The 27,350-nt window shown below is 46.1% G+C and overlaps 1 protein-coding gene across 3 annotated transcripts in view; it reads right to left on the reverse strand.

Moving 5' to 3' along the window:
- The window catches only part of Il1r2 (interleukin 1 receptor type 2), a 37,302-nt gene extending 16,291 nt beyond the window's left edge, over positions 1-21,011 (reverse strand). The window contains exons 1-3 of one of the 3 annotated variants that reach the window (XM_050134740.1): positions 14,996-15,107; positions 3,474-3,622; positions 2,035-2,296 (exon numbers count right to left, since the gene is read on the reverse strand). In XM_050134740.1, the coding sequence (XP_049990697.1) occupies positions 2,035-2,296; positions 3,474-3,622; positions 14,996-15,024 (440 nt within the window). In that variant the 5' untranslated portion in view covers positions 15,025-15,107. Of the gene's footprint in view, positions 1-2,034; positions 2,297-3,473; positions 3,623-4,322; positions 4,575-14,995; positions 15,108-20,814 lie in introns of those variants that run through there. The other 2 variants (XM_050134742.1, XM_050134741.1) reach the window with 2 other exon arrangements.
- Positions 21,012-27,350: the final 6,339 nt, after the last annotated feature.

Here is a 27,350-nt window from a genome sequence, read left to right on the forward strand (position 1 = left end):
GTGGCCAAAAAAGACGTGGCAAGCTGAAATACCAGGAGACTACAGCCAAGGACAGAAACTACCAGTTCATACCCATTAGAACAGACCTGTGAAAAATAAAAGCAACCAGCATTGGCAAGCGTGGAGAACAGCAGAACCCTGGTGGGGATGGAAGACGATGCAGCTGCTGTGGGAAACAGATGGGCAGTTCCTAAAAAAACAAATAAGATCAGACATAAACTGCCAGATGATCCAGAAACATGAACAAAAGCTCATGTTCATAATGGCATTACTGAAGAAGGCCACAAAGCAGAAGAAACCCGAGTGTTTACAGAAGGACAAACAGACAAGCAGAGACAGGAAGGTGTTTGCACCATGAGACAGCAACCCATCAGTCTTGAAAAGGAAGGGGCACCAATACTTGCATGAAGCATCTAGAGAGGCAGATTTACAGAGAGAGAGGGAGTAGAGCGATGGTTGCAGGGGGTGAGGGGGTGAGGAACAGAAGGATGGCTGCAGTTTAATGAGGACCAAGCTTCATTTTGGGAAGAAGAGGATGCTCTGGAGGTGGATGGTGGCCACAGTGGTGCTACAATATGGAAGCACTTAACTTGCTTGAGTGGCACACTTAAAGACAGTTAACATGGCAGGGTCCATGTTACATGTGTGTAAGAATATTTTCCAAAAGCAATAGGACATAAAATAGGGAGGACTGGTCCAGATTCATGGTCTATCCCCTGCTCCTTTCTAGAAGAATTTTCTATACATACTCACTTTCTCTATCTGTGCAATAATCAATCGGATTCAGCTATCTCTAAGATTCCATCCTGTTCTAAAATTCTCCCTGGGATTTTCCATCTATGTCTTGTTTCTCTACATGTTTCTTTACCATGAGTCACCAGTGAAGGGCACAAAGCAAATCCCCCTCTTTCTGCGGCTCGTGTTCTGATGGCGGACAAATATTACATACATGTGCACAGAACAGGTGTGTCTGGTGGGAAAAACACGGTCAAGAAAAATGACATCAGGGTAAGGAGAGAGGACCGAATGCTGCATCAGCTAACATGCTGGGGGAGTGCTCTCCAGAGAAGTGACGTTTGAGCAGAGATCAAACACACCACAGGAGGAAGGGAGCTATAATAATGTCCAGGCGAGGTGTTGTCTTGGTTGACTTTCCATCACTGATAGACATCCTAACTAAAAGCACCCTGGAGAGGAAAGGACCTATTTCAGCTCTCAGCTCACATTCCATCCTGAAGGGAAGTCAAGGCAGGAATCTGGAGGCAGAAACTGAAGTAGAGGCCGTGGAGAAACACTGCTTACTGGCTTGCTTTGCACGAATGACTCAGCCTCCTTTCTTATATAACCAGAACCTTCTGACCAGCAATGGCATGGCTTACAGTGGGTGTGGTGGTTTGAAAAAGAATGGCCCCCAGCGGCTAAAGTATTTGAATACTTGATCAATTGGGAGTGGCACTATTTTGAGAGGGATTAGGAGGCATGACCTTGTTGGAGGAAGTGCGTCATTGGTGGGGTGGACTTTGGAGTTTCAGAAGACTAAGCCAGTGCCAGTGTTGCCTGTAGATCTAGATGTAGAACTCTCAGCTCCTTCTCTAGCACCATGTCTGCCCGCACGCCATGATGCTTCCCACCATGGTAATAATGGGCTAAACCTCTGAAGCTGAAAGAAAGCCCCAGTTAAATGTTTTCTTTTTGTAAAGACGGCCATGGTCATGGTTTCTCTTTGTAGCAGAGGAACACTGACTAAAACAGTGGGCTAGGTCTTTCTATATAAACCATTAATCAAAAAGTTCCACCTATTTGTCTATAAGTCAATCTGATGGAGACAATTCCTCAATGGAATTCCCTTTCTCCGTGAAACTAGCTAATGTCAAGTTGACCAAAGAAATAAACATAAATAAATAAACCCTAACCAGCACAGGGGCTGTGCAGGGACCCCATGGAGAACAAAGCGTGAATTGCCATCCGTGTGTGCTGAGAACCTTCGACTCCATTCTGCCTGGAGCCACACCACCCCGTCCCAGAGGGTCTTACCTGAATGTGCAAATGTAGGTCCCAGAGTCCGGCTGCTCTGCTGGCAGAAGCCAGAGGGAGGCATCCTTCACCCACAGCCTTGGCTCATCTCCAGGGATCAGCTGAGATGAGTTCATTTTACGCCAGGTCAGAAAGGGGTAGGAACTGGCAGCGGCATCTGAATAAGACCACGTCAGAGGGCACCGCAGAACCACAGGCTCACCTTCCAGCCGGAATTCAGATTTGAACTCTCTGCCACGAAATTGGCAGTTGTCTCCAAGCTCTGCCAGTCAGAGAGAGTAGGCTTTAGATCCAAAGCCTGCTCACATAGCAAAACCATAGGTACCCAAACTGAAGGTGGTCCCAACAAAAGGGTACACAGGGTCATCTAAGTAAGAGTCTGTATGTCCCCAGCAAACTGACCCGCACCCAGGATCCCATGAGCAGTACTCCCTGCTACTATGCTTTGGAATTCCCCAAATGATAACCTGAGGACCACCAATTTCAGCTTTCGTCCCGAGGAGTCAGTTAAATCAGATTCACAATGCTATTTAAAAAAAAAAAATGGGGGATGGAGTTCCATTCTTCAGCATCTACGTCAGAAGGCTCAGAACCATCTGTAACTCTAGTTACAGGAGATTTGACACTCTCTACTGGTCTTTCAGGGCACCTGCATATGTGGGAGCACACACACACACACACACACACACACACACACACATATGTGCATGCACACAGAAATAAAAACATCTTAAATTTCTTTTTTAAAGATTTAAATACATGGTCTTATATATCCATTTGTTGATATTAAATGTTGAACTCTATACAGATAAAACAGGTTGGTTGAGACAGATTTCAAATCAAAGGTGTGATGGCTAAAGAAATTCTATTTTCTCCTAAGCCTCCACCTTAGTAACAACTAGCCATTTCTCTCTGATGCCAGTCCCTGAAAGATAAGCCCCAATAATTTATCTCAGTAACTCAGTGACTCCCAACCAGAAATACACACCCATGACCACCCACTTCCATGATATGACTGAAGACTTGCTTTGATTCTGTAACCTTCTTATATAGACATTCAAGGACTATTTTGAGGTAGCCTTGGCTACCTAATCTTGGCAGAGCAGAACAGTTCTTGATTTGCTTGTGCTGATACTCAAGGTGTTCTTGTGGTTTTCGCGTGTAAAAACCCCTTCCTTCACCCCGCCCCCCTCCCTTTGAGCATCAGTGTCTAGCTTGGCTCAGCAACTGCTGTCCTCCTAACAGCTTCACTAAACTTAACTATTTACAATCTAGATTAAGGCTGTGGTCTTTTTCCAGGGGTCTCAAACTCCATAACAAATGTTTCTTTAAATAAGGGCAGATTGGCCATATTCTGAATATGTATATTTGTTTAGAGAATTGTGCTCCCCAGAAACACGGGGTCAGGCCCTTTCCCTGTTGAAGTGGTTATTTCTTACCTGTGTGTTTCTCTGGCGTAGTAGGGGTTCCAGAAACCCTTTCTGCGTGTTCCACTGACGAAGTGGTGAGAGCAGAAACGCAAGTCACCAGCACACACAAGATGAACATCGTTAGTACCAACTTCCCAAGGGCACGGGACTCTCGGAGCCTACAAGAGGAGAAAGAAGAGTTGGTAGGAACGTGAGCTTCTGTGGAAAGATGGTCCTGGGGGATAGAACGGGGTCTTGAAACTGCACCTGAGGATGAGGAACATTTGGTCTACAAATTTTCAAATAAGAAAACTCAAACCATTTTATTTCTCTCCCTGCGGCTATGTTTCTGAAGGTGCCTAACATTAAACCCCTGGGTGTCTCCCACACACCTGCCTGGAATGGAAATTTCAGGTCCCAAATGTCTTGTCTCTCCAGTAATGAATGCATCTCAATAGCTCCAGCCCTGGGCAACTCTTTGTACCTATTCCTCCTTCAGGCGTGCACCCACACACCACTCTCTGAGTGAGGTCTCTCCTCACCCTCAGCATGAGCCTTGCGTTACACTCTGGCCCCAGTGCCCCCTCCACACTCTCCTCTCCAGCTCTGTGGTCCTCTGTAGCAATTCTTCATTAAACACACACAAGCTCTATGTGGATGAGGAATCCACTTTATTCACCATCCTGCTCCATCCCAACTCATTTGCTGAATTTGTGGACAGTTTAACAAATCACTGGAAGCCAGAAGTCCTCAGGTTTTACTCCTCGTGGAGCTTTTCCTGGTTCCACGTGGGCAGACTGAACGGGCCAGGCCATGGATGAGAAACCAGCAAAAGGATCTCCTCTCATTAATACCCATCCACTCAGCCCTTCCTGTTACCTGTTTGCCCTGCCAGTGGTGGAACCACAGCTCACAGGAAGCTACTGTGCCTCCTTGGCCTTGGGTTCTTCTGCTCCGTTCAAGGTAGAAAATAAAGCAAGCAACTCCACAGGAGGCTTTGGAGGGGATTACGCTCAGGTGGGCACAAGGGAGCAGAACACAGACTAGAGTCCCTGGGTCACTCTGAAGGGGCGAGGAGCGAAGCCTACACAATCCGAGATGCTCGCCTCAGACACCCAGGATTGCTCAGAACTGAAGTCCCTCTGGAGGGAAATGGCTTAAATAGTGTGATCCTGCAGAGCCTGTTTCTCATTAAAGCTAGAAAGCAGGGTTGAGAAATCAGAGCTTTCTTCATCTCTCATCCCACCCTCCACCCTCAAGATTAGTATCTTCAGAGATTTTAATAGCTCATGACTGACAATATCTGTTTTTGGCTGCTCAAAGGCTAGAAGCATAGAAATCTCTCCTTGGCAGTTCTAGTAACATGTGGTCCTGATGCCTCTCCTGAGGGTATAGGTTAGAAACCTCTAGATCACCATGCCTGAGAAGCACAGGGTTGTCCTCTGGATCCTAACAATGGCACTTGTCTGTGTTTGCAGCCCAGCTCCCTTTCTTAGCATGGTTTTCATAGTACTTTGTTTAAAAAACACTGCCCCAAAAAAAGAGAGCGGCTGTCCCCAACCCCAAGAAAGTTCGGGAGCTTCCTGTAGGTCCCAATCACACCCTTAGAAGGCACACAGGATCGTGACACTGAAGAGATTCAAATTTTGGATAAATATTGAGTCCTAGGGACCAAGAAGATGCTCCCCTTTATCTTCATGAACAAGGGTGGGGTCTAAGGAGTCTGTCTCCCTAGCAATTCCAGAGCCAACCTGTATTTTCAGAGATTGTCTGTTAGGGATGTATATGAGTTTAGAACTGGTACCATCAAAGTAAGTTAGCGAATGAAGAAACCTATCCATTCGCTCTAAACGGAAATAGAAACCTGTAGAAACCTATCCATTCTCTCTAAATGGAAATAGAAACAGGTGTTGACTGTAAGGAAAGTTAAACTCCTGACTTTAGGCTGCACACTTATACCCATCATTGGGCAGCTGACATTGCAATGAAGGCCAAGAAGTTGGATTAGACTAGAACAGGAAACTCCATATATAATAAAACTGTTTCCCTGTTTGCGGGTCAAGGGTTACCTAAGTCGAGGCTCTCCTGGTGTGACTCTGTGGTGACAGTGACTCTGTGGAGAAGGTGGTAGAGCCTGAAGGACCCTCAGGCCTCTTCAGTCCAGGTGGTGACAATGCCCCCTCTGACTGAGCTTGGGTTTAGCGTGGGGCACTTCTCAGTGTGCCCTCCCGAGAGTGACCAGAGAGAGCAGGCTCCCTTCCTTTATGCGCACTGGTTCTGACCTTGATGTCACTGTTCCTATTGGAGCTGGCTATAGACCTTCAGGGGCTCTGTGGGGTGGCCCTGAGGTAGCAATCAAGTCAGGGAAGCCAGAGCTTCATAGGTTTCTCTAACCTCTTATGATTCTCAGACCTTTCCACCCACTCTGGTGAAAAGCCTTACAGACCTCTACCAGAGCAGACAAAAGGTCAGAGTCTGCCTCAAGCCGTGTAACTTCCTGTAGGACCCTGAGGAAGCCTGTGTCATAAGATGGGTAGCCACTGAAGCCCTCTTTCCACTGAGTGTGGGACAGCGTTGTCATGTTTTCAGGAGTGCCCAGATAAAGTCTCAAGAAGGCCTAAGCTGATCGTACTGAACAGGATCAACCTTAAAACCCTTTATTTCTTCAAAAGCACAGCTCACGTGATGTTCTATTCTCTCCCTAGCTTCAAGGTGGAGTTCTTCAGGTCTCAGTGGGGACCCACACAAGGAACTCCATCTCTTCTTCTTAACTATGTGGCCATGTATCGGGTGCTGGCCCATGGTGCAGTAATAACACGCCTCCGAGGCAAGACAAAAGTCAAACTTTAGGAACTCATCCCTGAATCTCTCAGGGTTCTCTGAAAAGTTACCAAGCTTGTCTTAGCATTGGACCACATCCATTGCGGAGAGGAGCACCTGTTCCCTAATCATACCTCCGTCTCAAGTTGTCATTTCCCAGGATGGAAATTGAGTCTATTGCCTGGGGTAGAGTGGCAACTGATTTCCTGACCTCAGCCTCATCAAAGCCGGGATAAACGTGGGTAGGTAGCCAAAGAGGAAGAAAGAAACACCTCAAAACTCGAAAGCCAGAATGGAAAAACTCCGAGGAAAGTTAAGTCCATCAGTCTTATTTTGGTACATCAGTGTGATCGCATATCGTCTTCGGAAGCAGGGCCAGCATTTTCACTAAGATGGTTTCTGCTGGGGTACGCGGAAACCATTTGCAGAGGTTACTGCCCTTCACCCTTTTCCCCTTTGTGTCTTCAGACGGTGTCTAAGCAGAACTTGCCACGCTAACTGACTTGCTTAGCGCATGTTAAATTAGGAGATTCTTGGGCCCTAGATTCTGATTCACTTGGGTCTTCTCAGGAAGTCCCCACTTGGATTCATGTTTCTCGGCATGACTACATACTAGGATCACCTGGAAGCTTTCAAAAAGTACCTAACACCCTGAGAAACTGCAGCTGAAAGGGGATCCCCAAATTAGTAATCCTTCTTCCCCCCCAGATGACTCCAACCTGCAGTCAGCAAGCAGCTAGACCCGTGTGCCCTGTCAGAGATACCCTTAAAGACGTGTGACTGGAATTCCTATCTGGAGAGCTTTGCTTTGTCTAAATTCCAACAGAAAAAAAGAGTTTGAGAAAATTGCACATCTCTGCTGCATTCCCAAATACAACCTTCTATGTGGGAGGAGGGGGAGTCTGAAGAGGGGATGAGGCTGGAATGAAATACCAGATGGAGGGCTGCTTGTCTGAGTTAGGGAGCTGTAGACCTAGGGGTTTGGAGATTCGCACCCCTACAGACCCATGACAGAAGATTTTTTACTATAGAGTTCTGACAGCATTTCATAAAGGCCTGTCCTTCAGGCTTTCTTCCCACCTCCGCTCCCTTTCACAGAACAATATTATGTCTGAAATACCCATTTGCTAAGACTACTTGCCAAAGTCATAAAACGTGGTTGGGCCACTTGGGCCCTTCCTATTCTTTCTCACCATCTCTGCCATACATGCAGAGACATCGACCACTCTTGATATTCCTTAAGCAAGACATTAGAGCAACGGCACAGCTAGCATTTCCTTTGTGTTTGATATCATAAGTGGCATAGACATGATTCAAAGCATACAGGAGGATTATACAATTCATACACAGGTACCGCACCATCTTCAATAGGGGTCTTGAGCATCCTCAGTCTTCAGGATCTAGAAGATCCTTAAGTCAATGACATAGACCTGGAGACTGACTATTACTTTATACACAATTCTGACATGCACTTAGAGATTCTACACAGTGCTAACTTCCTGGTCTAAAGTATTGCGGGGGGAGGGGAGAGCAAGAATATCTTGAAGGGATGAGAATCTAAACAGTGAATATCATGTACAAATTCATGAAGCATTCCTACCCTAGGCATGGTCCACCAATTGCTTGTCTAAAAGGCTCCTGGGCCTTTCACACCACACAACTGCTGGTTAAGCAAGCCAACCATGACCATAGCAAGGCAGCGTAGCAGATTATCCCCAGTGCTGACGACATAAAGTGATCATTGGCCGTGACTCACAAGTCTTTATGTCATATACAGGCTGACTAGTCAAGACCAGGCAGGGCTGAGGATGACTCCGAGACACAGGCGGAGTCCGCATGGCCTCCATGTTGCTCTCAGTATCCTTAAAGCTGGAAACACCCGTTCTCAGGAATGGCCAAGCAACACAGGCAGAAGCAAGCATTGCTATGCTTGGAACTAGTGCCTTCTTACTGGCCCACATTCCACGGCCTCAGCAGGTCATGGGATCAAGGCAAGAGTCACACACCAGCAGGGGTAATTATGGGAACATTCATATTCTCTGTTGGGCTTGCTCTTTGCCTGGTTCTCCAGGGGTGGTAACAGCTTTCCAGTCAGAAACTGTGTCATGTTTATAAGTCTCCTGGCCTCAGTGGCCAATCATGGAAAGTACCAGGGGATAATCATGACTGAAATGCTACCTGAGGTGTAGTCTGAACCACCACCACACCTCCCTTGTCCTGGGAACAACTTGAAATAGTTCAGATGAGAATCCACGCTAATGCAGGGAGAGCATTGAGAATATTCAAGTAAAATCCTCCCTCATAAACAGGGATTCTCAGATTCCAAACACCCAAACCTTCAGCTTTGGAGCCTACTTCTAGTGACAGGACAGAGGATCCTTCTCTCTTAGGTGTGTATCTGGCCTAGCACTGTGTCCCCCAATGTCTTCTTGCTTCCACAGACTTCTCTCACGCATGCATTCTTGAAACATAAATACTTCTTAAATCTCACCTCTAACCCTGTCTGTCCTCTTGTTTGGTGACATGAAAACTGTATAAACATGAGGCAAGTTGCTTTGTCCTCTTCAGACACTCACCTGAGTATCATGTCCCCAGCTACACTGGCCCTAGCCAGACCGATTATCCAGTTGGAATAGTACACCATGTCTAACGTATGCTATGCCTTTGTACAAGAAAATTAAGCCAAATACACAAGTGTGCGGGCTAATGTGATAACCACAATGACTAATAGTGAACATACATTTCTTCATTTGTCCCTAGGGGTGACTATCGTACCATTTTATGTAAGATACATCAGAGTAAATCAAAGAGATTAAGGGGGCTGGCTTGGCCATGATAGAATAGCTACTAAGTAAGAACTGGAGTTTACCCCAAGACTGCTGACTTCAAAGCCCCCTGCTATTCAGAGCAATACTTTCTATGGCAGATATTCTTTTTCTCCTCCCCCAATACCTATCCACCCTGTTTTCCCTAATCATGTTACCTCTGTCTGTCCACTGGGTCCATCCCATACAAAGACCACACTTCCCATCACCCTCTATTGTTAGAATTGTCCATGTAAGAATGAAAATTTGAGCCAATGGAATGTAACTGGAATGTGTAATCTTCCTGGGGAGGCCCCTTAAAATAATATTTATGAACCTCACAGCCCCATGATTAAGCATATAGCCAAAGGAACTGAAATCAGTATGTCAAAGAGACACTCGCTCTTATTCACAATAAGCAGGATTTGGAGTCAATTCAATGTCAAAATGTAATGAATGAAGAATATGTGGCATATATACACATAATGGAATACTGTTTGGTCGGTCATTTTTAAAAGTATAAATTCTTCCATTTGCAGCAACGTAAGTAGAAGGTATATCATGTCAGGCAAAAGAAGCCAGACATACACAATTACTATAAAATCTTCCTTGTATGTAGAATCTGAAAATCTTGATCACATAGAAGGTATGGGTAAAATAGTGGTCTCCAGAGATGGGGTTGGGGCCAGAAAAGGTTGGAAGTAGTTGGTCAATGACACAAAGTTAGACATAGAGAGGAAAAATAAGTGCTATTTCTCTAACTGTGAAATCAGATAATTATAGTCAATGTGTATTCCAAAGTAGCTAGGAGGTTTGCAGATGAGATCTATACCAAGTGATCAATTTGTTAATTGCATATAATTGCTCATTATTTAATATATATGTGTGTGTGCCATGTCGTGCTGTATCTCATAAACATGTACCACTATCAGTTAGAATTAAATAACATCCCCAACAAAATCTCCACTAATCATAGTTCCTTGTGCCCTCAGTGTTCATACCCACTGGTGGCTAGACTGCAGCCATCATCTTGGAACATAAGTTGAGAGGATTCATGGAAAAGTGTTGGATCAATGAGAGAGAGTTGGCTCCTAGACCGCCTTCTTCTATGTACTCAAGATTTCTACTCAAGCTTTCTACAGTATGCACCCAAACCTGATCTGGGACCTGCCTGGAAATCATTAAAGAATTTTCTAAAAAATACCCAGGGGAAGGAGCCCTAAAAGGCAGCATGAGGCGTGCTGTTCCCACAGCCTTCCTTCTGACACAAACTTGGCCCAGATCAGACTTTATCTGGTGGGAGGATTCTGAAAAATGACTTTGACTCGGGAGTTGCCTTGAAGCCTCTGCGGGGATGAAAGCAGTCCCTGCCCCAAGGCTCGCACTGTTTCTGAGTCAGGCTTTCCTTGGGTTTGTATCGAGGTCTAAAACACGAATAACAATTACTCTGATACCAAGACATCAGTTAGTATCTGCTGGAGAGGTCTCTAGCTGATGCTTCATGGAACCATGAAGCTCTGGCATCAGGGAAGTGTGGTTAAGGTGGGGAATGCCCCGGGCCCATGTATTTGAACACTTGGCCTTCAGCTAGCAGCACTGCTTTGGAAGGTTGGGGAACCTTTGGGACGTGTGTCCTTGCTGGAGGAAGTACGTCACAGGGGTAGACTTGAGGTTCTGTGGTCTGGCCTCACTTCCTGTTCACTCTTTGCTTCCTGACTGTGGATGCAATGTGACCAGCTTGTCTCTTGTCTGGCTTGCTGCCTTGTCTACCAGGATAGACTATATCCCCCTAGAACTGTAAGCCAAAAATAATTGGCTTTACATTGCTTCTTATGTTTTCTTTTCTTTTGTTCCAGCAGCAAGAAAGGTAACTAATACAAGAATTTTACTCAAATCTCTTCCTTGGGCAAAGAACCAAACAGAACTGGAAGTTGACTGTTCTGTCCAGTTTATCCATCTGGTCAAGCAAGAAGGTAACTGTTTCCAGAAGGAAAGGAAATCCTCGAGGGCTGCCCTCCTTGAGCTCTGCTTGCCCCTGTCCATGTCCCCGGGCCACCCCCAGTCAAGAGATTCTCTTGAATTCTCTCTCTTTCTCTCTCTGGATTACAGCAAAACAGCTGCTTCACCGTGACTTCCCCAGGAAGTGGCTTCAGACAAGCAAACCACAGGCACGTAGAAGTGACAGTTTTCAATAATCAAAACCTCACAAAAGGCTGGAACCAAAATTGCTGCAGTGTGGGAAACAGCGAGTCCTTGGCAGGCCCATAGAGGGGACGCAATCATTCGCTGAGGCTCCCACCCAAACACATTCCCTGCCCTGCTTTCTTTAAACACATCTCCAAAACCCAGGCAGCTTGATTTTTCTCCTGGAGGCCGAGCTGACCTTGTGATTGGGAGGAAACTTCAGGGGTGGTTCATTCCAAGCACGGGAGTCATAATTTGTTCTCTATTTTTTTTTTCTCTAGACAAATAATCATGTTTCACGCTTCTCATTCCGCGTAAGAACACGGCGATGGGCTGAAAAGTGGGGTAGGAGAGCGACGAGATTTTACATGCAAATGATAATTTTGTGTGAAGATGAGGAGAAAAGAGAAATAACACGGTAAAGTAAAAGGCCCAAATGACCGGGCCCTGAGCAGACAGGAGTCATCTCCTGGTACTCACTCAGTCCTGGGGGACCTGTGCCTTTGAGCAGCTGTTTAGCTTCTGACCCTTGTACATGGACAATGCAAACAGCTTACGAGCACGTAAGCAATTACGTCACTCTTCACAGACTGGGAACAAAAAAAGGTCTGGGTACTTCAAAGTAGATTTCACCTAGAATTGGAACTCATTGTCCTCTCTGTGTCTCTGTCTCTCTCTGTGTGTGGGGTCCCTGTGTCTCTCTCTCTGTCTCTTTGTCTCTCTCTATGTCTCTCTCTGTGTCTCTCTGTCTCTTTCTCTGTGTGTGTGTCTCTCTCTGTCTCTCTTTCTCTTCTCTCCCTCCCCTTTTCCTCTCCTTCTCTTTCTCTCTCTCCCTCTCTGTATACTGTAAAATTCCATATACAGAAAAAAATACAGCATCTGAAAATTACAGGTACCATCAAATACCCAAGTTCTTCAGGATACATACAGCAATAAATACATTTTAACAGATTTAACAGAAGAACTAAGTAAAAATAGGAACTCGTGACTGGGAGGTCATTGGTCCTAGGGAAAGACCTATGGTCATTGTTTGGCTAAACAGACAGATCATCAAACTGCCTTCTAAATACTTAAGTTTCTATTCACAGATTAGGCAACTCTCAGCCCCCAATCATAGAAGCATCTTTTCGCAGTTACTATGGAGACAGATCATCAAAGTGCACTGTGGGGATATGTGCTCATCCCTAAACGAGATATCTATAACAACCCCCTCCTCAAAAGGCTCAGAAGCATCTTGAGAGGAGAGAAGAAAAGACTGTGGGAGCCTGAGATCAGTGAAGACAGCTGCTTAATTGTGTCTTCTGGGCCTGTCAGAACTATCGCACCCGTGAACTCACTAACCTCTGGGGTTGTCTGTAAAAGACCGGCAGATATCAAGCCAATCAACATCTCCATGTGGATGGAGGAGGGATGCAGGAGCCCCACTGCCAACTGATGAGCAGCTGGCAGCTAATGGCTGCTAAGAAAGGGAGGGTCAGCCTTCCTTGGAGACGCAGGCCCTGATGAAATTCTCATGCTCTAGGGGTTGGCTCGACACCATACACATCCAGGTCGCACTAACCGAACTCAGTGGGTCATCCAAAGAGGGCCTGGAGTTGGGAGAGATATAAATGTGGTCTGAGTGGAATCACAGGCGAGTATATAAACAAAATTCTTTTTAAAGATCAATTGAAATATTTCAAAAAAAAAAAACCTTCAATACTGTATTTGAATGTGTCAGGACTGAATTAAAGTGGGAAGTTAAGCTTTAGTGTGCTCATTTTGATGCCCGGAGGTTTTGGGCAACTGTCCCACTTCTGAGTCAGACAGAACAGTCACCAAAACAACAGAACAAGGTGGCAGTGTTGACTATTAATCAAATTGATTAGCTACTGGCTCAAGCACCCATCACTTAGTCAAGGCCAGGGTGGCAATCAAAGATCCTAAAGCCCACACACGTATCATGTGCATCCTATGAAGCCTTCTATGACTGATAAGGAGATAAATATTGACATCATAGCTTAGGCGGGAAATCTCAGAACTTTAAGAACTGAGGGGATCGGAGCATCCTTGGCGTAAGTCAGGAGGAATGTATGACCGGGCAGCTGCAACTTTTATTGGCAAATGTGCTGCCTGGAGACAGAGCCTTTGATGGGATTGCTGCTGCTCTATTGGAAAGACGGAAGCTAGGTTTTACCCCCAGAATAAAGGGGATTCTGCCTCCAAGCAGTGTGATGGTGCTGTTTCTGACTGCATAATCATGTCAGAATGAACACTGACCACTCCCTAACCAGGGTCCTCGACTCCCACTGTGTCCTGGAGAAGCCGAGGGAGGAGATGTTGACACTTCCTAGAAAATTCTTTCCATCAGTATCATCTGTAGATGGTCACGAACGTACCTCCTTAAGAGACAGGCCTTTTCCATCTCCAGACAGATCCCTAACTCAATACTTTTCTGCCAGTTCAGGGCCCAAACTTGCCTTTCTCTAAATGGCATTCATTGGTCAGATGTTGCTACCTAGAGTTGTCCACAGAAATTTTGTTCACCTTGGTCAGTAGGCCTGGACCTCAGTGAGACTCTTTAGAAAAAACCCAGGGGAAAGCTCGTGAGGACAGAGAGTGAGGACACAAGGAACAGCAGGGGCACAGCCAAGGGCCAGAAACATCACATGTGGGTGGCTCATCCCCTCATATGGTCAAAATTTTAGGATGACAGACATGTCACTTGTAGAACTCAACACAGTGCTGGAAAAGAGAAAGCACTCAACACAAGGCAAGGCTCGCCGGTATGTCACAGAAGCTGGTACTTGAGGGGGTTAGTGACATGGCCAGCACACATAGCTGGCAGATCCAAGTGAGTGGTCACAGAGTCCACCCTCTGCATTCTGCCAGGCTCCTGCTTTGGTGGGCCCTCCGCAGCCAGGAACTTTCTAGCATCTTCGTCAATAACTGAGCTAATACCAGTTACCATGCTAGAAACGTATAGACTGTTGCCTAAAGCAATCAGTAAGACCAAATGCATGCCTCTAAATTACAGAATATATTTAACATATAAACATGATCTTAAGTACACGGAGAAAAATACCTACAGGTTTATAAAGCTGGTTGGGAATTCTAAGCTTTCTGGTACCTTCTTTCAGATTGACCCCTTAGTGACAGAGTCCTTAAACACAGGTAATGGATAGGAACTGGGCCCTCTGTCTTTGTGTTGCTATGCAGTCTTGGGCAACCACAAAGTCAATTACACAATCTGTGTCACCATTTCCTCATTTCTGAAATACAAAGGCTATGCTGACGGGGCCTCACTACCGAGGATTCAAAGTTAATCTGGATTTGAGCACAGGTCTAGGTCAGGCTTACAACTTCCACTTCTAAAGATGCAAGTCAAGGGGCTTCATCAGACAAAGTATACCAAGTCAGCCCATCTATGTGAGCTGTTTGGGCCGTGAAGAACAGAACCAATGTTCAGGATTTGCCATTTCTGCCCCCGCTGGACCATTTCTAGGCAGCTGTAACTAGTGGTCAGGTCTGCTCTGCTGGCATTGGGGCTGAGTCTGGCTCCAAGCACACATAACACCCTTCAGATGACATGTGTGCTTCCAACCCCTAGATCATGAATATAGGAAACAAGGCAAACATTCAAAGAACCAGTTACCCAAACAACCTGTCCCTCTAAAATACCACAGAGAGAACAAACAAGGACCCAAAGATGGGAACAGTTGAAGGAGCCCTAGGTTCTCAACCCAAGAGTCTGTGTTTACTCACAGCGACATCCTAGAAGCCCCCTCCGACATTCTTTCTCTCTCTACGTGGTGTGGCTCTCTTGCAGAGTAGATTAGATCTTGCAGATGTCCGTGAGCATGGCTTCCATCCCTCATAAGTCTCTGTGGTGCTACCATCAGCCTGCCATCAAGAGGTGGAGTCCAGCTCACCTCCCTTGAATGTGGGCAGGCTAGTAACTCATGTGTGGCCAAAAGAATGCAACAGAAGTGAGCTCACTCGGTGTGAACTCTGCAGCTAGGTGAGAGAGCAAAGCAGATGCCACCTCGCTTCCTGGCGGAAAACCAGCCACCTTGGAAGCAGCCTGACTGCCCACAGAAGGGGCATGCGTGAGGGTCTTGATTGAGCTGTCAGCAACCTCTCGAACCCCCTCAAAGGTACCACCCGTGTGAGATAATCATAGACGACACAAACATGTCCCTTCATTAACTGATAAACACAGTTGGAACTCGGTTGAAACACACAGAAGAATTGCCCACCGTTTCTCAAGTATGAGGCCTACGCGATGTATGAGCTCTAACAAAGCGGTGGTTGTGTCAAACGGCTACATTTTAGTGTAGGTTTATCATGGAGGCCAGGGTGAATGTTCACTCAAAAGCAGATGCGATGCTGCTGGTACAGCGGAACACGCTGAACATATTTAAGCTCCTGGAGGACAGGGGTGGGAGTTGATTGGGGGTAGAAAAGTAGAATGGTTGATAGAAAAAAAAATGCAAACTGCAAACAGCAGCAGGTGGTTCCCCCGGCAATAAAGGAGATGAGAAAAGAACTGAGACTTGCAAAGTGCAAAGCAAATAACCACGTGGGGCTTGGAAGAGCAGACTGGAAGATTTGCCCTCCCTCCGTGTTATTGGGTCCCAACAAGGGCCTTGGGATGTGAGAGCACAAAACAGCTAAGGTTTCCAGTGATGGCCTTGGATGACACAGAACGGTTCAACTCTGGTTCGAGTTTTTTTTTCTTTCTGGGAGACAGAGCAGAATATGTTTTTAGTGAAGGCAATGTGTCCAAGCTATTCTTGATGGTTCTACAAGATGGCCCCAGGAGTGGAAGCACAACACACTGATTGGAAAGGAGGGAAGGATGTAGATAAGACATGGGGGAAACTCCTTCTCAGCAGGAAGACAAGCAGAAGAGAATGATCCTTTGGGGTCCAAGGAAAATGGGAAAGAGAGGTACCAGATGAAAGAGATGGATAGACCTAAAATGTGTTTGAAACCTGAAAGCCAAGCAGAAAAGAATTTTGATTTTTTTTTTCAAGAAGCTAAAAGCAGAAGAACTCTTGCTCACTACAAACGGATATGTATAGGAGCCCCACCTTGGTCTGGCTAGCTACTCTTAGTAGGGTGGGAACGGCAGAGAGAAAAAGCACTGGCGATGGGCTACATCCACAGAAGGGATGCTAGGTTGCTACAAGATGACTTGCTGGTAGTCTCACTCCCGGGTCAATGGAGAGGGTTCAGACTGTACATGCAGTGAAGAATGGAAGGTAAGCTAAGGGTTGGGCTGGGCTGGGGCTGCCACAGCGAAAGGGATTGATCTAGATGAAGCTGTCATTGGGAAGCAGCGGAGTGGTCCGAGAAGGAACCAGGGCATAGCCACTTTGCCTCTGCTCTGATGCTCCAGCTTTCCTGATGCTCCCAGACATCACCATAGTTGAGCAATCAATGTGGCAGTATCCATTCGGATTGTTTGGGGTGTGTCCCCCACCAGCTACTAATTATTTTGGTTATCACCTGGACATTCTGAACCAGAGGAAAATAAACAAAGTGGTGGCCAAATGCAGAGGACTGGTAGAGTCAGTGAGGAGTACAGAGGACATTGGCTGTCACATACCTGGGACATTAGACTATGGGTTTTCCCAGCCATGGGTCCCAGCAGACACAAACACAGATCTGAGGAAGCCAGTGAGTGACCCTAGGTCAGCAGGTATACATCAAGCACACTTCCTCCTACCATTCTTGGGGAATGCATCCTAGAAGATGGCTAGAAGGGACCAGGTGAGAAACTGCAATGAGCATCTACCCAAAGGAATCTGATGAGCCCAATAGGAATGAAGGTGAGGCATCCGAGATGGAGATACACAAGAGCTGGCTGAATCTCCCTCCCCCATGGAAAGAGGACTCAGGAACCAAAGGAGACTCTTCTCGCAACAGCAGCTACACGGAGGGGCAATGATTTTCAGTGAGCATATGGTTTTTCTGTAATATAGCTATACATTGTAGAAACGTTTTCTCCTAGAACTGTCAAGATTCTGGGACAGATAGGACTTTTCCTTTTATGCTTTGAAAGATTATTTCCCATTCTCCAGCAACTGCGCCCAACCTAGACTGGCCAACAGTCTAAGGGTAGCCAAGGACAACAGCTAAGATGCCCTCTGCTCTGAGGGTCACCAAGGAAAGAAGTTATCCTGAGCCCTGCATGATGAATGTCCATGAGAAAAAAAAATAAAGGTCAACAGTGAGCACATATGCACACACCTCCGTCCACCCACGTATACATGCACACACAGAATCCAAGAACTTTCTATCTACACCCCGTGGGAAACCCCTTGCTGTAAGAAAATGTTTTAATTGACCGGAAGTCATCCCAGATCCGCTGCATTTTCCATGGGCTCGAAAACTCTTGGTTCTCCCCAAAGGGCTGTGTTCCCTTGCCACGCTGAACCCTCTGGCATCTCTCTCCTGGAAGACAACACCACCAGCCTGCTCCTCGTGGTGAGAACATCCCTAAGAAGTTTGGAGTCTGAAATCCAGTCCAGGATTTCTCTCCTAGCAACCCCCAGCTAACATACCTGAGCAACAGGACGTGGTAGATATTAGTATACCCAGGTTCATTAGTGGCTGGCCCTTTCTTACTTTGGTATTTCTTTCCTCTGCAGCCTTGAAGTTAGTCCTGGCACAGCACTGATAGGAACGCTTGGACTTCCAGGCCTACCCACTTCACAGCTGGTGTTCTCTACGCCAGCCCTCTGTTCTCTGGCCATGGGAAACAAGGAGCTCTGGTGAATGCTGCTAGCAGAACACAGCTGGACACCCTGACAGGTGATGACCAAAGTCTAGCTGCTGATCCCCACGCTTGTCCCTGCCTCATCTCTTTCAGGAAGTATGAGTGGAGACACAAGAATTTGCATTTCTAGGAAGTTCCCAGATGATGCTGAAGCCTCTTGTCCAGGGACTACACATTGAAAACCACTTCCGTAGGACAGAAAAGCAGTTTCACGTCCTGAATATCCTGTAGCAAGCCTGGGGGGTATTACAAACACGCATGCATGCACGCACGCACGCACAGAGAGAGAGAGAGAGAGAGAGAGAGAGAGAGAGAGAGAGAGAGAGTTGGAGAGAGAATGGATGTCAAAACAATATATAATCCAGCAGATGTTATCTGTAAATACTGATTTGAAAACAGCCGGGAAGGCCTGGGGAAGCTGTGGGAAGCCATCAGGGTCTGGCACAGTTGACGGAAGACGAGATGGTAGAAGCAAAATCTGACCGACGCTGTGTTAGACTATGGGGCGATGTAGGTACCACTGCGCTATAACTTGGAATAGGGCATACAGAAGTCAAAGAGAAAGACCAGGACACAGTTTTGTTTCCTATTACTGTGAAACCAAGGACCATACACTGGGCATTTAGCCCCACCAGCTGTAGGTCTAATGTCTGAGCTCAGTTTAGATGGTTTCTCTGCCCAAAGTCTTTCCTGATTAGAGCCAAGGGTCAGCTGGGCTGTGTTCCTTTTATGAGCCTATAGTCCTCTTCCAAGTTTCTGTGATGGTTATAATTAGAATATTGAAGTCCCTGCTTTCTAGTGGCTGAAGGCTGGCTCCTAGTGACCACCCAGTCTCTAGCTTGTGCACCTCTTTAAGGCCAACAGATCACTGATGCAGCTTCGGCTTTCTCTGACGCTGACCTCCAGACCCACTTAGGAAGAGTGAGGCTCTGGCATGGGAGCCACCCATCTGCTCTTCCTTTTGCACAACTGGTTAAGAGCCTGAACTGCACCCACAAAAGTCCTACAGCTGTACTATATAAAGGGACACAGGCCATGGCTGTGAGAATCCATCTGTTCATGCATCCCAGCCTCACTCAAGGAAAGGGGCTTATACGGGCCATGAATCAATGGATCCCATTCTATGGTTCTGCCTATTACAGACATGTAAAATATCCCGATGAGTACTGCCTCTCGAACATTCGAGACCCACCCAATTCTTTACATTTTCTCCTTCCTCACCCTCAAGTAAGGTCTCTTCCAAACTCCTTACAGCTTAGTTGCTCAGAGTGTAGCCCAACAACATGAGCGGCGCTTGTAAGGAATGCAGATGCTCAGGCCCTATATCAACTCGCAGGAACAAAAATCACCTGTGTATCTACAAGACTCCCGGGAAAAAACTCCCTCCTAGGCTTACTGATGGGCATGAACCTTGTCTTATCGCCTGAGAAAACAGTCCTCAAAATGGGTTTTCCATGCAAGCAGTGCCAGTCTGTGACGCAAGTCCCTGGGTACCCATCCACACCCACTGAATCTGGAAATCCGTGTGGGCCAAACAATCTGTGTGGTAGGCAGATCTGATAGCGGCAAATTCCAAGGACCTGATAAACATGGGCACTGCCATGATGAAGCATCCACGGCAAGGCGCCCGCATCAGCACCACTTGTGGAAGGTACTAGCATTGCTAGCACTAGGAGCTGGCTCTGCTATCCTGGAGTATGGGAGGAGGGATGTGATCACAGGATTGCTCGACTCTAGGGATTAAACAATTTTGGAAAATGAGACGCGAGTGAAGATATCGGGTGAAGCCCAGGCCCACCTACAGCTCATGGGGGAGGGTCCATCCCCACTACACTTCCAGACCTGCAGCTCCTGGGAAAGCCTACAAAGCTAAAAGAAGGGAAACAATGCATTGAGACAGCCGGGGTTCAGAGGAGCCTCAGGGGACGGCATTCTTCCGCACTTACGCCTGTAGGAACAAGACACTTATCCCAGAAAAAAAAAAAAAAAAGCCTCCTGGAAAGGCAGAGAGAAGAGGGTGAGGCTGATGGTAAGAAGCCCAGAGGGAAGACAGCAACATCTCACTGCAAGCAGAATCCTGGGCGGGCCTGAGGAGGACAGTCCAGTGCTCTGCCTCTATTTACCCAGAGAGAAGTTCTAGCCAAGACCACCCTGCGTAAGGAGGCTCAGGTCAGAGACTGGTTAAGGTGGGGCTTAAAGGGGGAGGGGGAAAGATTCCAAAAGGGAGTCAAGAGAGGGGACTCTAAATAGCAAGGAAAAAAAAAAAAAGAGTTTCTCTAACACCTGTAAATGCCAGGCCTATCCTAGAGGGCTGCTCACTCTGCCAGGAGCTATGGCTTCTGAGATGCTTCAGGTCCATTTAAAACAAACAAGCACTCCACATTAGGCAAGTCCCAGGAGCCTTCCAAAGAGGTGCTCTGCACTCTGCCCCACATGCCCAGCCTCCTACGGTGAGAGCCCAACCTATTCAGTCCCTCCAGGGGGGATTTTAGGATTCTAGATGCTTGTCAGCTGCCTGGAATTGTGGACTGTCTTAGAAGCCCTCTGACCCAATTCACACACACACACACACACACACACACACACACACACACACACTTTTTAATAGAAAAATCAAAGTGGGAAAAGGCAAAGAAATGTTTAAAGTGACCTGCACACTGTATAGACACTCACTGGGGAGAAAGGTCACCTAGATGAAGACAGGAGGAGCATAGAGAGTTGTCTGAGGTCCCAGTAAAAAAACGGAGCCTCCGGTCCTGCTTTCTGGTCTCTCCCAGGCTCTCTCTAACCTTCTTACCTGGAGCTCTGCATTCTTGTAGCTTGCTGCTTCTTGCCTGGGGAAGGCTGCCAGGTCAGACTTTCACCTTCAGTGACGTCTCCAGAGTCACCACAGGGATTTATATACTCCTGTCTCTTGGGACTTACTAACTGGGCTGTGTCACTTGCTCTAAATGGGTGGAGGTGGACACACCTTTTCCCTCCTCACAGGGGAGCAGCCAGTTTAGGCTCATGGCTTTTTTTTGTGCGTGAATGCCTGCCAGATGGGGAAGTGGCCTAAGGAAACTCTGAGTTTCCCTAATGTGTGTGTGTGTGTGTGTGTGTGTGTGTGTGAGTGTGTGTGTGTATGTGACTGGCTAAAATGACGTACTTCCAACCAAGAATACATTCTAAAGTGATTCTGGTTATATATCCAACATTTAAACAGTTCCATGCATGGGATTTCACCACATTAGCTGGACACTGGTTGAAACCCAAACATAGTCCCATTAAAGAGACAAGGAGGTGTCTAATGAGTGGGAGAGAAGGTCCCCACTCCTACCCACAAGAAACTCTCTGAGATCTAAAGAAGGTTAAGCTTATGGTATTGTTTTAGGGGATTCAATTTAAGTTTTTGGTTTTTAGTTGTTTGTTTCTTAACCTTTTTTTTTTTCAAAGAGAGTTGATGTAACGAGTTTATTTTCAAAAACACTGATGACAACTTATGCTGGAGAGAATGTGGGGTACAGGGAACACTCCTGCATTGATGGTGGGAGTGCAAACTGGTGGAATACTTTGGATAACAGTATGGTGATTTCTCAGAGTAGGAAACAACCTACTTCAAGACCCAGCAAAACCACTTTGGGTGTATACCCAAAAGATGCTCAATCGTACAACAAGGACACGTACTCAACTATGTTCACAGCAGCTTTGTTTGCCATAACCAGAACCTAGAAACAACCTAAATGCCCCTCCACCAAAGAATGGATAAGGAAAATGTGATAGATTTACACAATGGAGTGCTACACAGCAGAAATAAATAATGACATCTTGAAATTTGCAGCAAATGGATGGATCTAGAAAACATCATATTGAGTTAGGTAACCCAGACCCAGAAAGACAAATATAATATGTACTCACTCATAAGTAATTTTTAGACATAAAGCAATCCCAGAAAACTTAGACAACAATGAGGATCTAATCTACATGGGAAATAGAAAAAGAAAAGATCTCCTGAGTGAATTAGGAACATGGGGATCATGGAAGAGGGTAGAAGGGGAGGGAAGAGGCAGGGAGGGAAGTGAAGAAAAATATATAGCTCAATAAAAACAATTTTAAAAAAGAGTTGATTTTCTAATTCTTTTTCTGGAATTTTGTGGAATTGTTCTAATAGTAGTTTCTCATTAACATCTCATTAGCATGTTAATGAGATAACATCTCATGAACTCCCCCAAAAGGTCCAAATGATACCATTGCTTGCTCTCTCTCTCATTCACAAGTCAGCTCCACACAGTGAAAGGGGCAGGATTAGTACAACTGTGGCTCAGAGCCCCAGCTCCAATCTATCCCTTGATGCCTAGCAAGATCCCAAAGACATCATGGTCTACCACTGGGTGCTGGTTAGGGAGCCAAGTAGGAGAATGAGGTCTTGGCCCTGGCCTATCCAGAAGACAAACAAGCACCAGGTCTTCCAGCTCTATTCTGTCCCAACAGCCCCTTTGCCGGGCTGTATAGATGTTGAACAGTGCCACACAGTATAAACAGGTGCATTTGGAGGCCCCCTATTGGAGGATAAAAAATAATGCTTCACAAAATGTACTTGAAAATCCAGCACTGCAAGTAATAATCACAAACAATATCAGTGATGGAAGAAACAAACCACCAACCCATGCTATTAACGCCGGTGTTATTTTCTACCTTCTTTATACCCGCTCATCATGTCCCCACAGGTGAAAAAGTAGGTACAAAAGCATTTAAGAAAAGTATTAAGACTTCCATATCCTCAACAAGAGTCTCAAGGTCAGGTCTGGAGGGAAGACTCAGCAGTTAAGAGTACATGCAGCTCTTGCAGAAGTCCCAAGTTTGGTTCCCATCATGTCAAAGTGGCTCACAACTGCCTGTAATTCCAGGCGATACAACTTTCTCTTCTTGCCATAAAGGACCCTCCATTCCAAAGCACTTAACCTTACACAGATATACACATAGAAGTAACTTTAAAAATTTAAACAATTTTTTTAAAGTCTCAAGGTCAAGTTAAAACTGACAGTCTTTGGATAGCAAGGAAGGTAATTCTTGGAATTCAAATTTCAAATTGAGCAAATGGTATTGAAAAGAAATATAATAGGGGAACTAAATAGAAACTTGGCAATAATCAAATCCATCCTTCAGTTGAAAAGGAGTGACATGAGGTCCAGGCAGTTGTGGGGCCAAGTTTGAGTTAGCTATGTTAATTTAATCACACACACAACATCATACTAGGTGTTTTAGTTATGGTTTCTATTATTGTGATAAAAGTCCATAACCAAAAGCAATTTGGAGAGGAGAGGGTTTATTTCATCACATAATTCTCAGATCGTCACAATCTATCACCAAGGGAAGACCAGGCAGGAACCTAAAAGCAGGAACTGAAACAGAGGCCAAAGAGCTTGCTCCCCACAGCTTACTCAGACTGCTTTCTTAGAATATCTAGTACCTCCTGCCGAAGGGAGCACAATCCACAATGGTTGGGCCCTCCCACATCAATCATTTGTCAAGAAAATACCCCACAGTCTGGCCTACAAGCCAGTCATAAAGAAGCATTTTATGAGTTGATCACCTTTTCCCTGATATGTCTAGGTTTGTGTCAAAGCCAACATGTACACTGGGCAATAGTCTTATGAAGCTATAACTACCCCCAAATGAGCATTTAGGGCAAAGGGTAAGTCTTAAGTTATATGTTCATACTTTTCCCAAGGACACTTGAAAAAAAATGATTGCTTTGTTTCTTAATTCTGACATGGTAAGATTGAAGAGTATGCTCTAAGTTTGGAGCCATGCCAAGGAAGTTTCAAAGGCAGAATTTCACCCCAACAGGAAGGTTTTCCTAAATGACATCTCCATCCCAGCATAAAGGCCATGCAAATGGCAGACTCCTTCACTCTCATCTCTGCAGCTGACCTGCCTAACGTAGGATCCTATCAACTCAACAGCGAAGGCAACACACGGCTTAAGGAAGCCTCGGAGGAGAAGCAAGATCCTGGCAGATGCTTTTGACTACACTCAAGAGGAACTGTGGGACCTTGTGATCCGTAAAGAGGAATTTACCCAACCTCATTTTCTGTTATGAAAAACCTTGATCATTGTCTTGATTTGCTTTTGTTGACTGGACACAAACCTAGACCTATCTGGGAAAAGAGATTTTCATTGAGAAAATGTCTCCATCAGACTGACTTATAGGCAAGTCTGTGGGGGAAATTTTCTTGATAACTGATTGATATGGGAGGGCCCATCTCAGAAGGCAGGGTGGAACAGGATGCCATCCCTAGGAAGGTGGTCCTGGATAGGATAAGAATGCAGGCAGAGCAATCCAAGAAGACCAAGCCAGTAAGCAGCATCTCTCCATGGTGTCTACTCCAGTTCCTGCCTCCAGGTCCCTGCCTTGAGTTCTTTTTACGAAGGACTGTAAATTGTAATTTGAAATAAGCCCTTTCCTCCCCAAGTTGCCCTTGGTCAAGGTATTTATCATAATATTAGAAACTTAATTAAGGCAATCAGAGTCTAATAGTCCTTTCAAGTACTAATGCTCAAGGCCTAGTTTGGGAATGTGTGTTAGTAATCCCAGCAATTTGGGAGGCAGAGGCAGGTAGGTCTCCGTGAGTTCAAGACCAGCCTGGTTCTACATAGAGTCCCAGTCTAGCTAGGGTTAAATGGTAAGACTCTAACAAAAGGAAGAAGAGAAAGAGGAAGAGAATAAGAGGGAGGAGGACAATAACAAAACAACTAAGGTTTCAACTTAGTAGTCACAGGGACTAAATCCCCAAACCTACTACAGGACCCAGGGACAATGGCTGCTTCTCCTGCATCCCTCTGTCTTCCATTCATGGCCCCACCAGCAACAGGATGTTTGGCTCAGCTTCCCCACCGGCTGATGGGAAATGAACAAGAGCATGGTAAGATCTCCTGAGCTTCAAGATGCCTGTTGCCCAAGACGTTCATTGTGAAGGCTGAAGCAGCGACTCCTCCTCTTTTAGCCCCAACGAAGCTTTCCCAACGTGTGTTCTGGCTCAGAAACCAGCAGCCACATCTGAAAACCCGGTGGCCAGGTCCTTTTTGGTGATGTTCAGATCAGAGAGTGGAGGGAAGTGAGCAGGAAGACAGCAAGTGGGCCGGCTAACAGCATGAATTTGTTACCAGTTTGAGGGCAAAGTCTTAACTCTAAAATACAATCCATTTGTTTTTATCAGACCCAAATCCTGCAGTTTTGATGGAAGAAAATGTGGTCATCAAACACCTAGGATAAAATTCACCGTGAGACATCATACAACTGGGAATTCTCAGCCCTAATCTGGCCAACTGAGCAACAGAATACCTCTGTCTTTTTCACAGAGACATGAGAAAAGGTATTCTTGCATATAAGTACTTCATAAATTCAGGGCAAGGGGAGAAGACATGGGCTTCGGGCTCCTGTATTTTGAGAAGATAGGATGAAGACAGGGGTAAATGAGATCTTTGTTTGTTCTCTGTTACTACATCATTCTGGGAGTCAGAGGTCTGAATGAGTCTCTGCGGGCTAAAATGAATTGCAGTTAATATCGGATCTCTGCTGGAACCTCAAGGGCAGCTTTCATGCCACGGTCTTTTTCTAGCCCCTGTGGCTCTCTTGCTCATTGGCTACAGCCCTGCACACACTACCCCCTTTCTCCTTTGGCCAGCTTACCACTCTTCCCTTAAGCACCAAAACCAGACCTGTCCCCCCCACCTGGAAATCCTTAATGAAGTCCCTTTCTCCACACCACATAGCATGCTCCCAGCTTCCAAAGTCTCAGAAGCAGACATCCTTCGACTCAGTTCTTCAACCTGTTTAAGTGCAAAGCTTCCTTCCAGCACTTACAATCCTTGCTTTACAATTCTAAATAGAAGACTGAGAAGGTGGTTCAGCCGGCACATCAGAACGCACCTGGAGTCCCAGCGCTCAGAGACTGCGTCAAGATTGCTCAAGTCCCAGAGTTCAAGGCCAGTCTGCCCAGCATAGAGCCTGTCTTTTAACAACAAATGACTGTGCGTAATTGTTCACTGGAATCCCACAATTCCTTTCATAGCCCAGGTTAAGTTGAAACAGATAGTGGAAACAAAGTATGGAGTTTTGGAGATTTCCAGGAGACTTTACTTGGCAGTTCAATTCCAAGAAAAGCCAGTGATCACTGTGGAAGGATTTTTGATTTCCTGTCTTTCCTTATTCCCACCTTAGGTTTCCAGGCAAACTGAGGAAGAACGGGGGAATGACCTCCAGAGGGACCAGCTTTAACACTGACAGCCCCTGACCACTCTCACACCAGCTCACCTTCCCACGGGACTCAGGACTTAATAACAGGGCTGCTGGAATCCGGTCTCATTTCCGCGCCAGCTGACCATCCCAAGAGCACCTAAGCCTAATCCAGGACCCAAGACCCTGTGTGTTCTTCCATCAACTCCACCAAGTCTTTCCTCCAAGCCTGGGGCTTCAGGGACACCAGGTGGTCTCCTACCCTGATCTGAGCCCACTGTCTTCTTTGCGTGAATCAAACACCAACAACCACAGGGAGAGCCTCCAAACACAATGAACTTTATTGGGGGGAAATGCATAATAGTAAATAACGCGGGGTTTAAGGAAGTTGAGTCAAAGGGCAGCTTTTAAAGAGAAATGGGGGAGGCTTGCTTAAGTTATTTTGAAATAATAATGCCAGGCCACAGGATCAATACCATGTGTGGCTTCAGTTACATTAAACAGGAAGTCGTTGGGCAGAAACGTGTGTGTGTGTGTGTGTGTGTGTGTGTGTGTGTGTGTGTGTGTAAGGTTGTGGTAGCCATTGTGCAAAGTGTCGATTCTAGAACAGTCTGCGACAGGTCTGGTCGAGGTTTATGTGCCAGAGGCCCCTTCCTTCACATCTCTCCAACCTTCTGATGATTTGTGTTGCTAGCATCTGACAGAAGCGACCCTTATACAAGGAGAGCAAACAGGTGCTCCCCGGCCTTGCCTCTCTGCCCGCGGGGCCTATCTAGGAGGGAAGCCCCAGAAACTGACCTAGGACAGGCCACTCACTGCCGTGGGCTCGATAAGCTCTGCTCTGAAGGGGAGAGGAAAACACTTTATTCCTTTAGCATCAGAAAGTGTGGATATTTCTCATGGTGGAAAGTCTAATGGATAGCTCATTGGCTCCCTTTGCCTTCAAACAGAAGTAAAAATTACTGAAGAATTGAGTTGGCACGGCTCACCATGAAGTTGTCACACACACACACACACACACACACACACACACCTTTAGATGAGGTCTCTACTTCAGGATCCCTCGGATATGTCTCAGATATGTGGAGAGGGTTTTACATGTTTACAGACCCCCC

This window comes from Alexandromys fortis, unplaced genomic scaffold (assembly GCF_014885135.2).
Source record: "Alexandromys fortis isolate MF-2015 unplaced genomic scaffold, M_Fortis_MF-2015_v1.1 scaffold_20, whole genome shotgun sequence".
In the NCBI taxonomy this organism is placed as follows: Eukaryota; Metazoa; Chordata; class Mammalia; order Rodentia; family Cricetidae; genus Alexandromys; species Alexandromys fortis.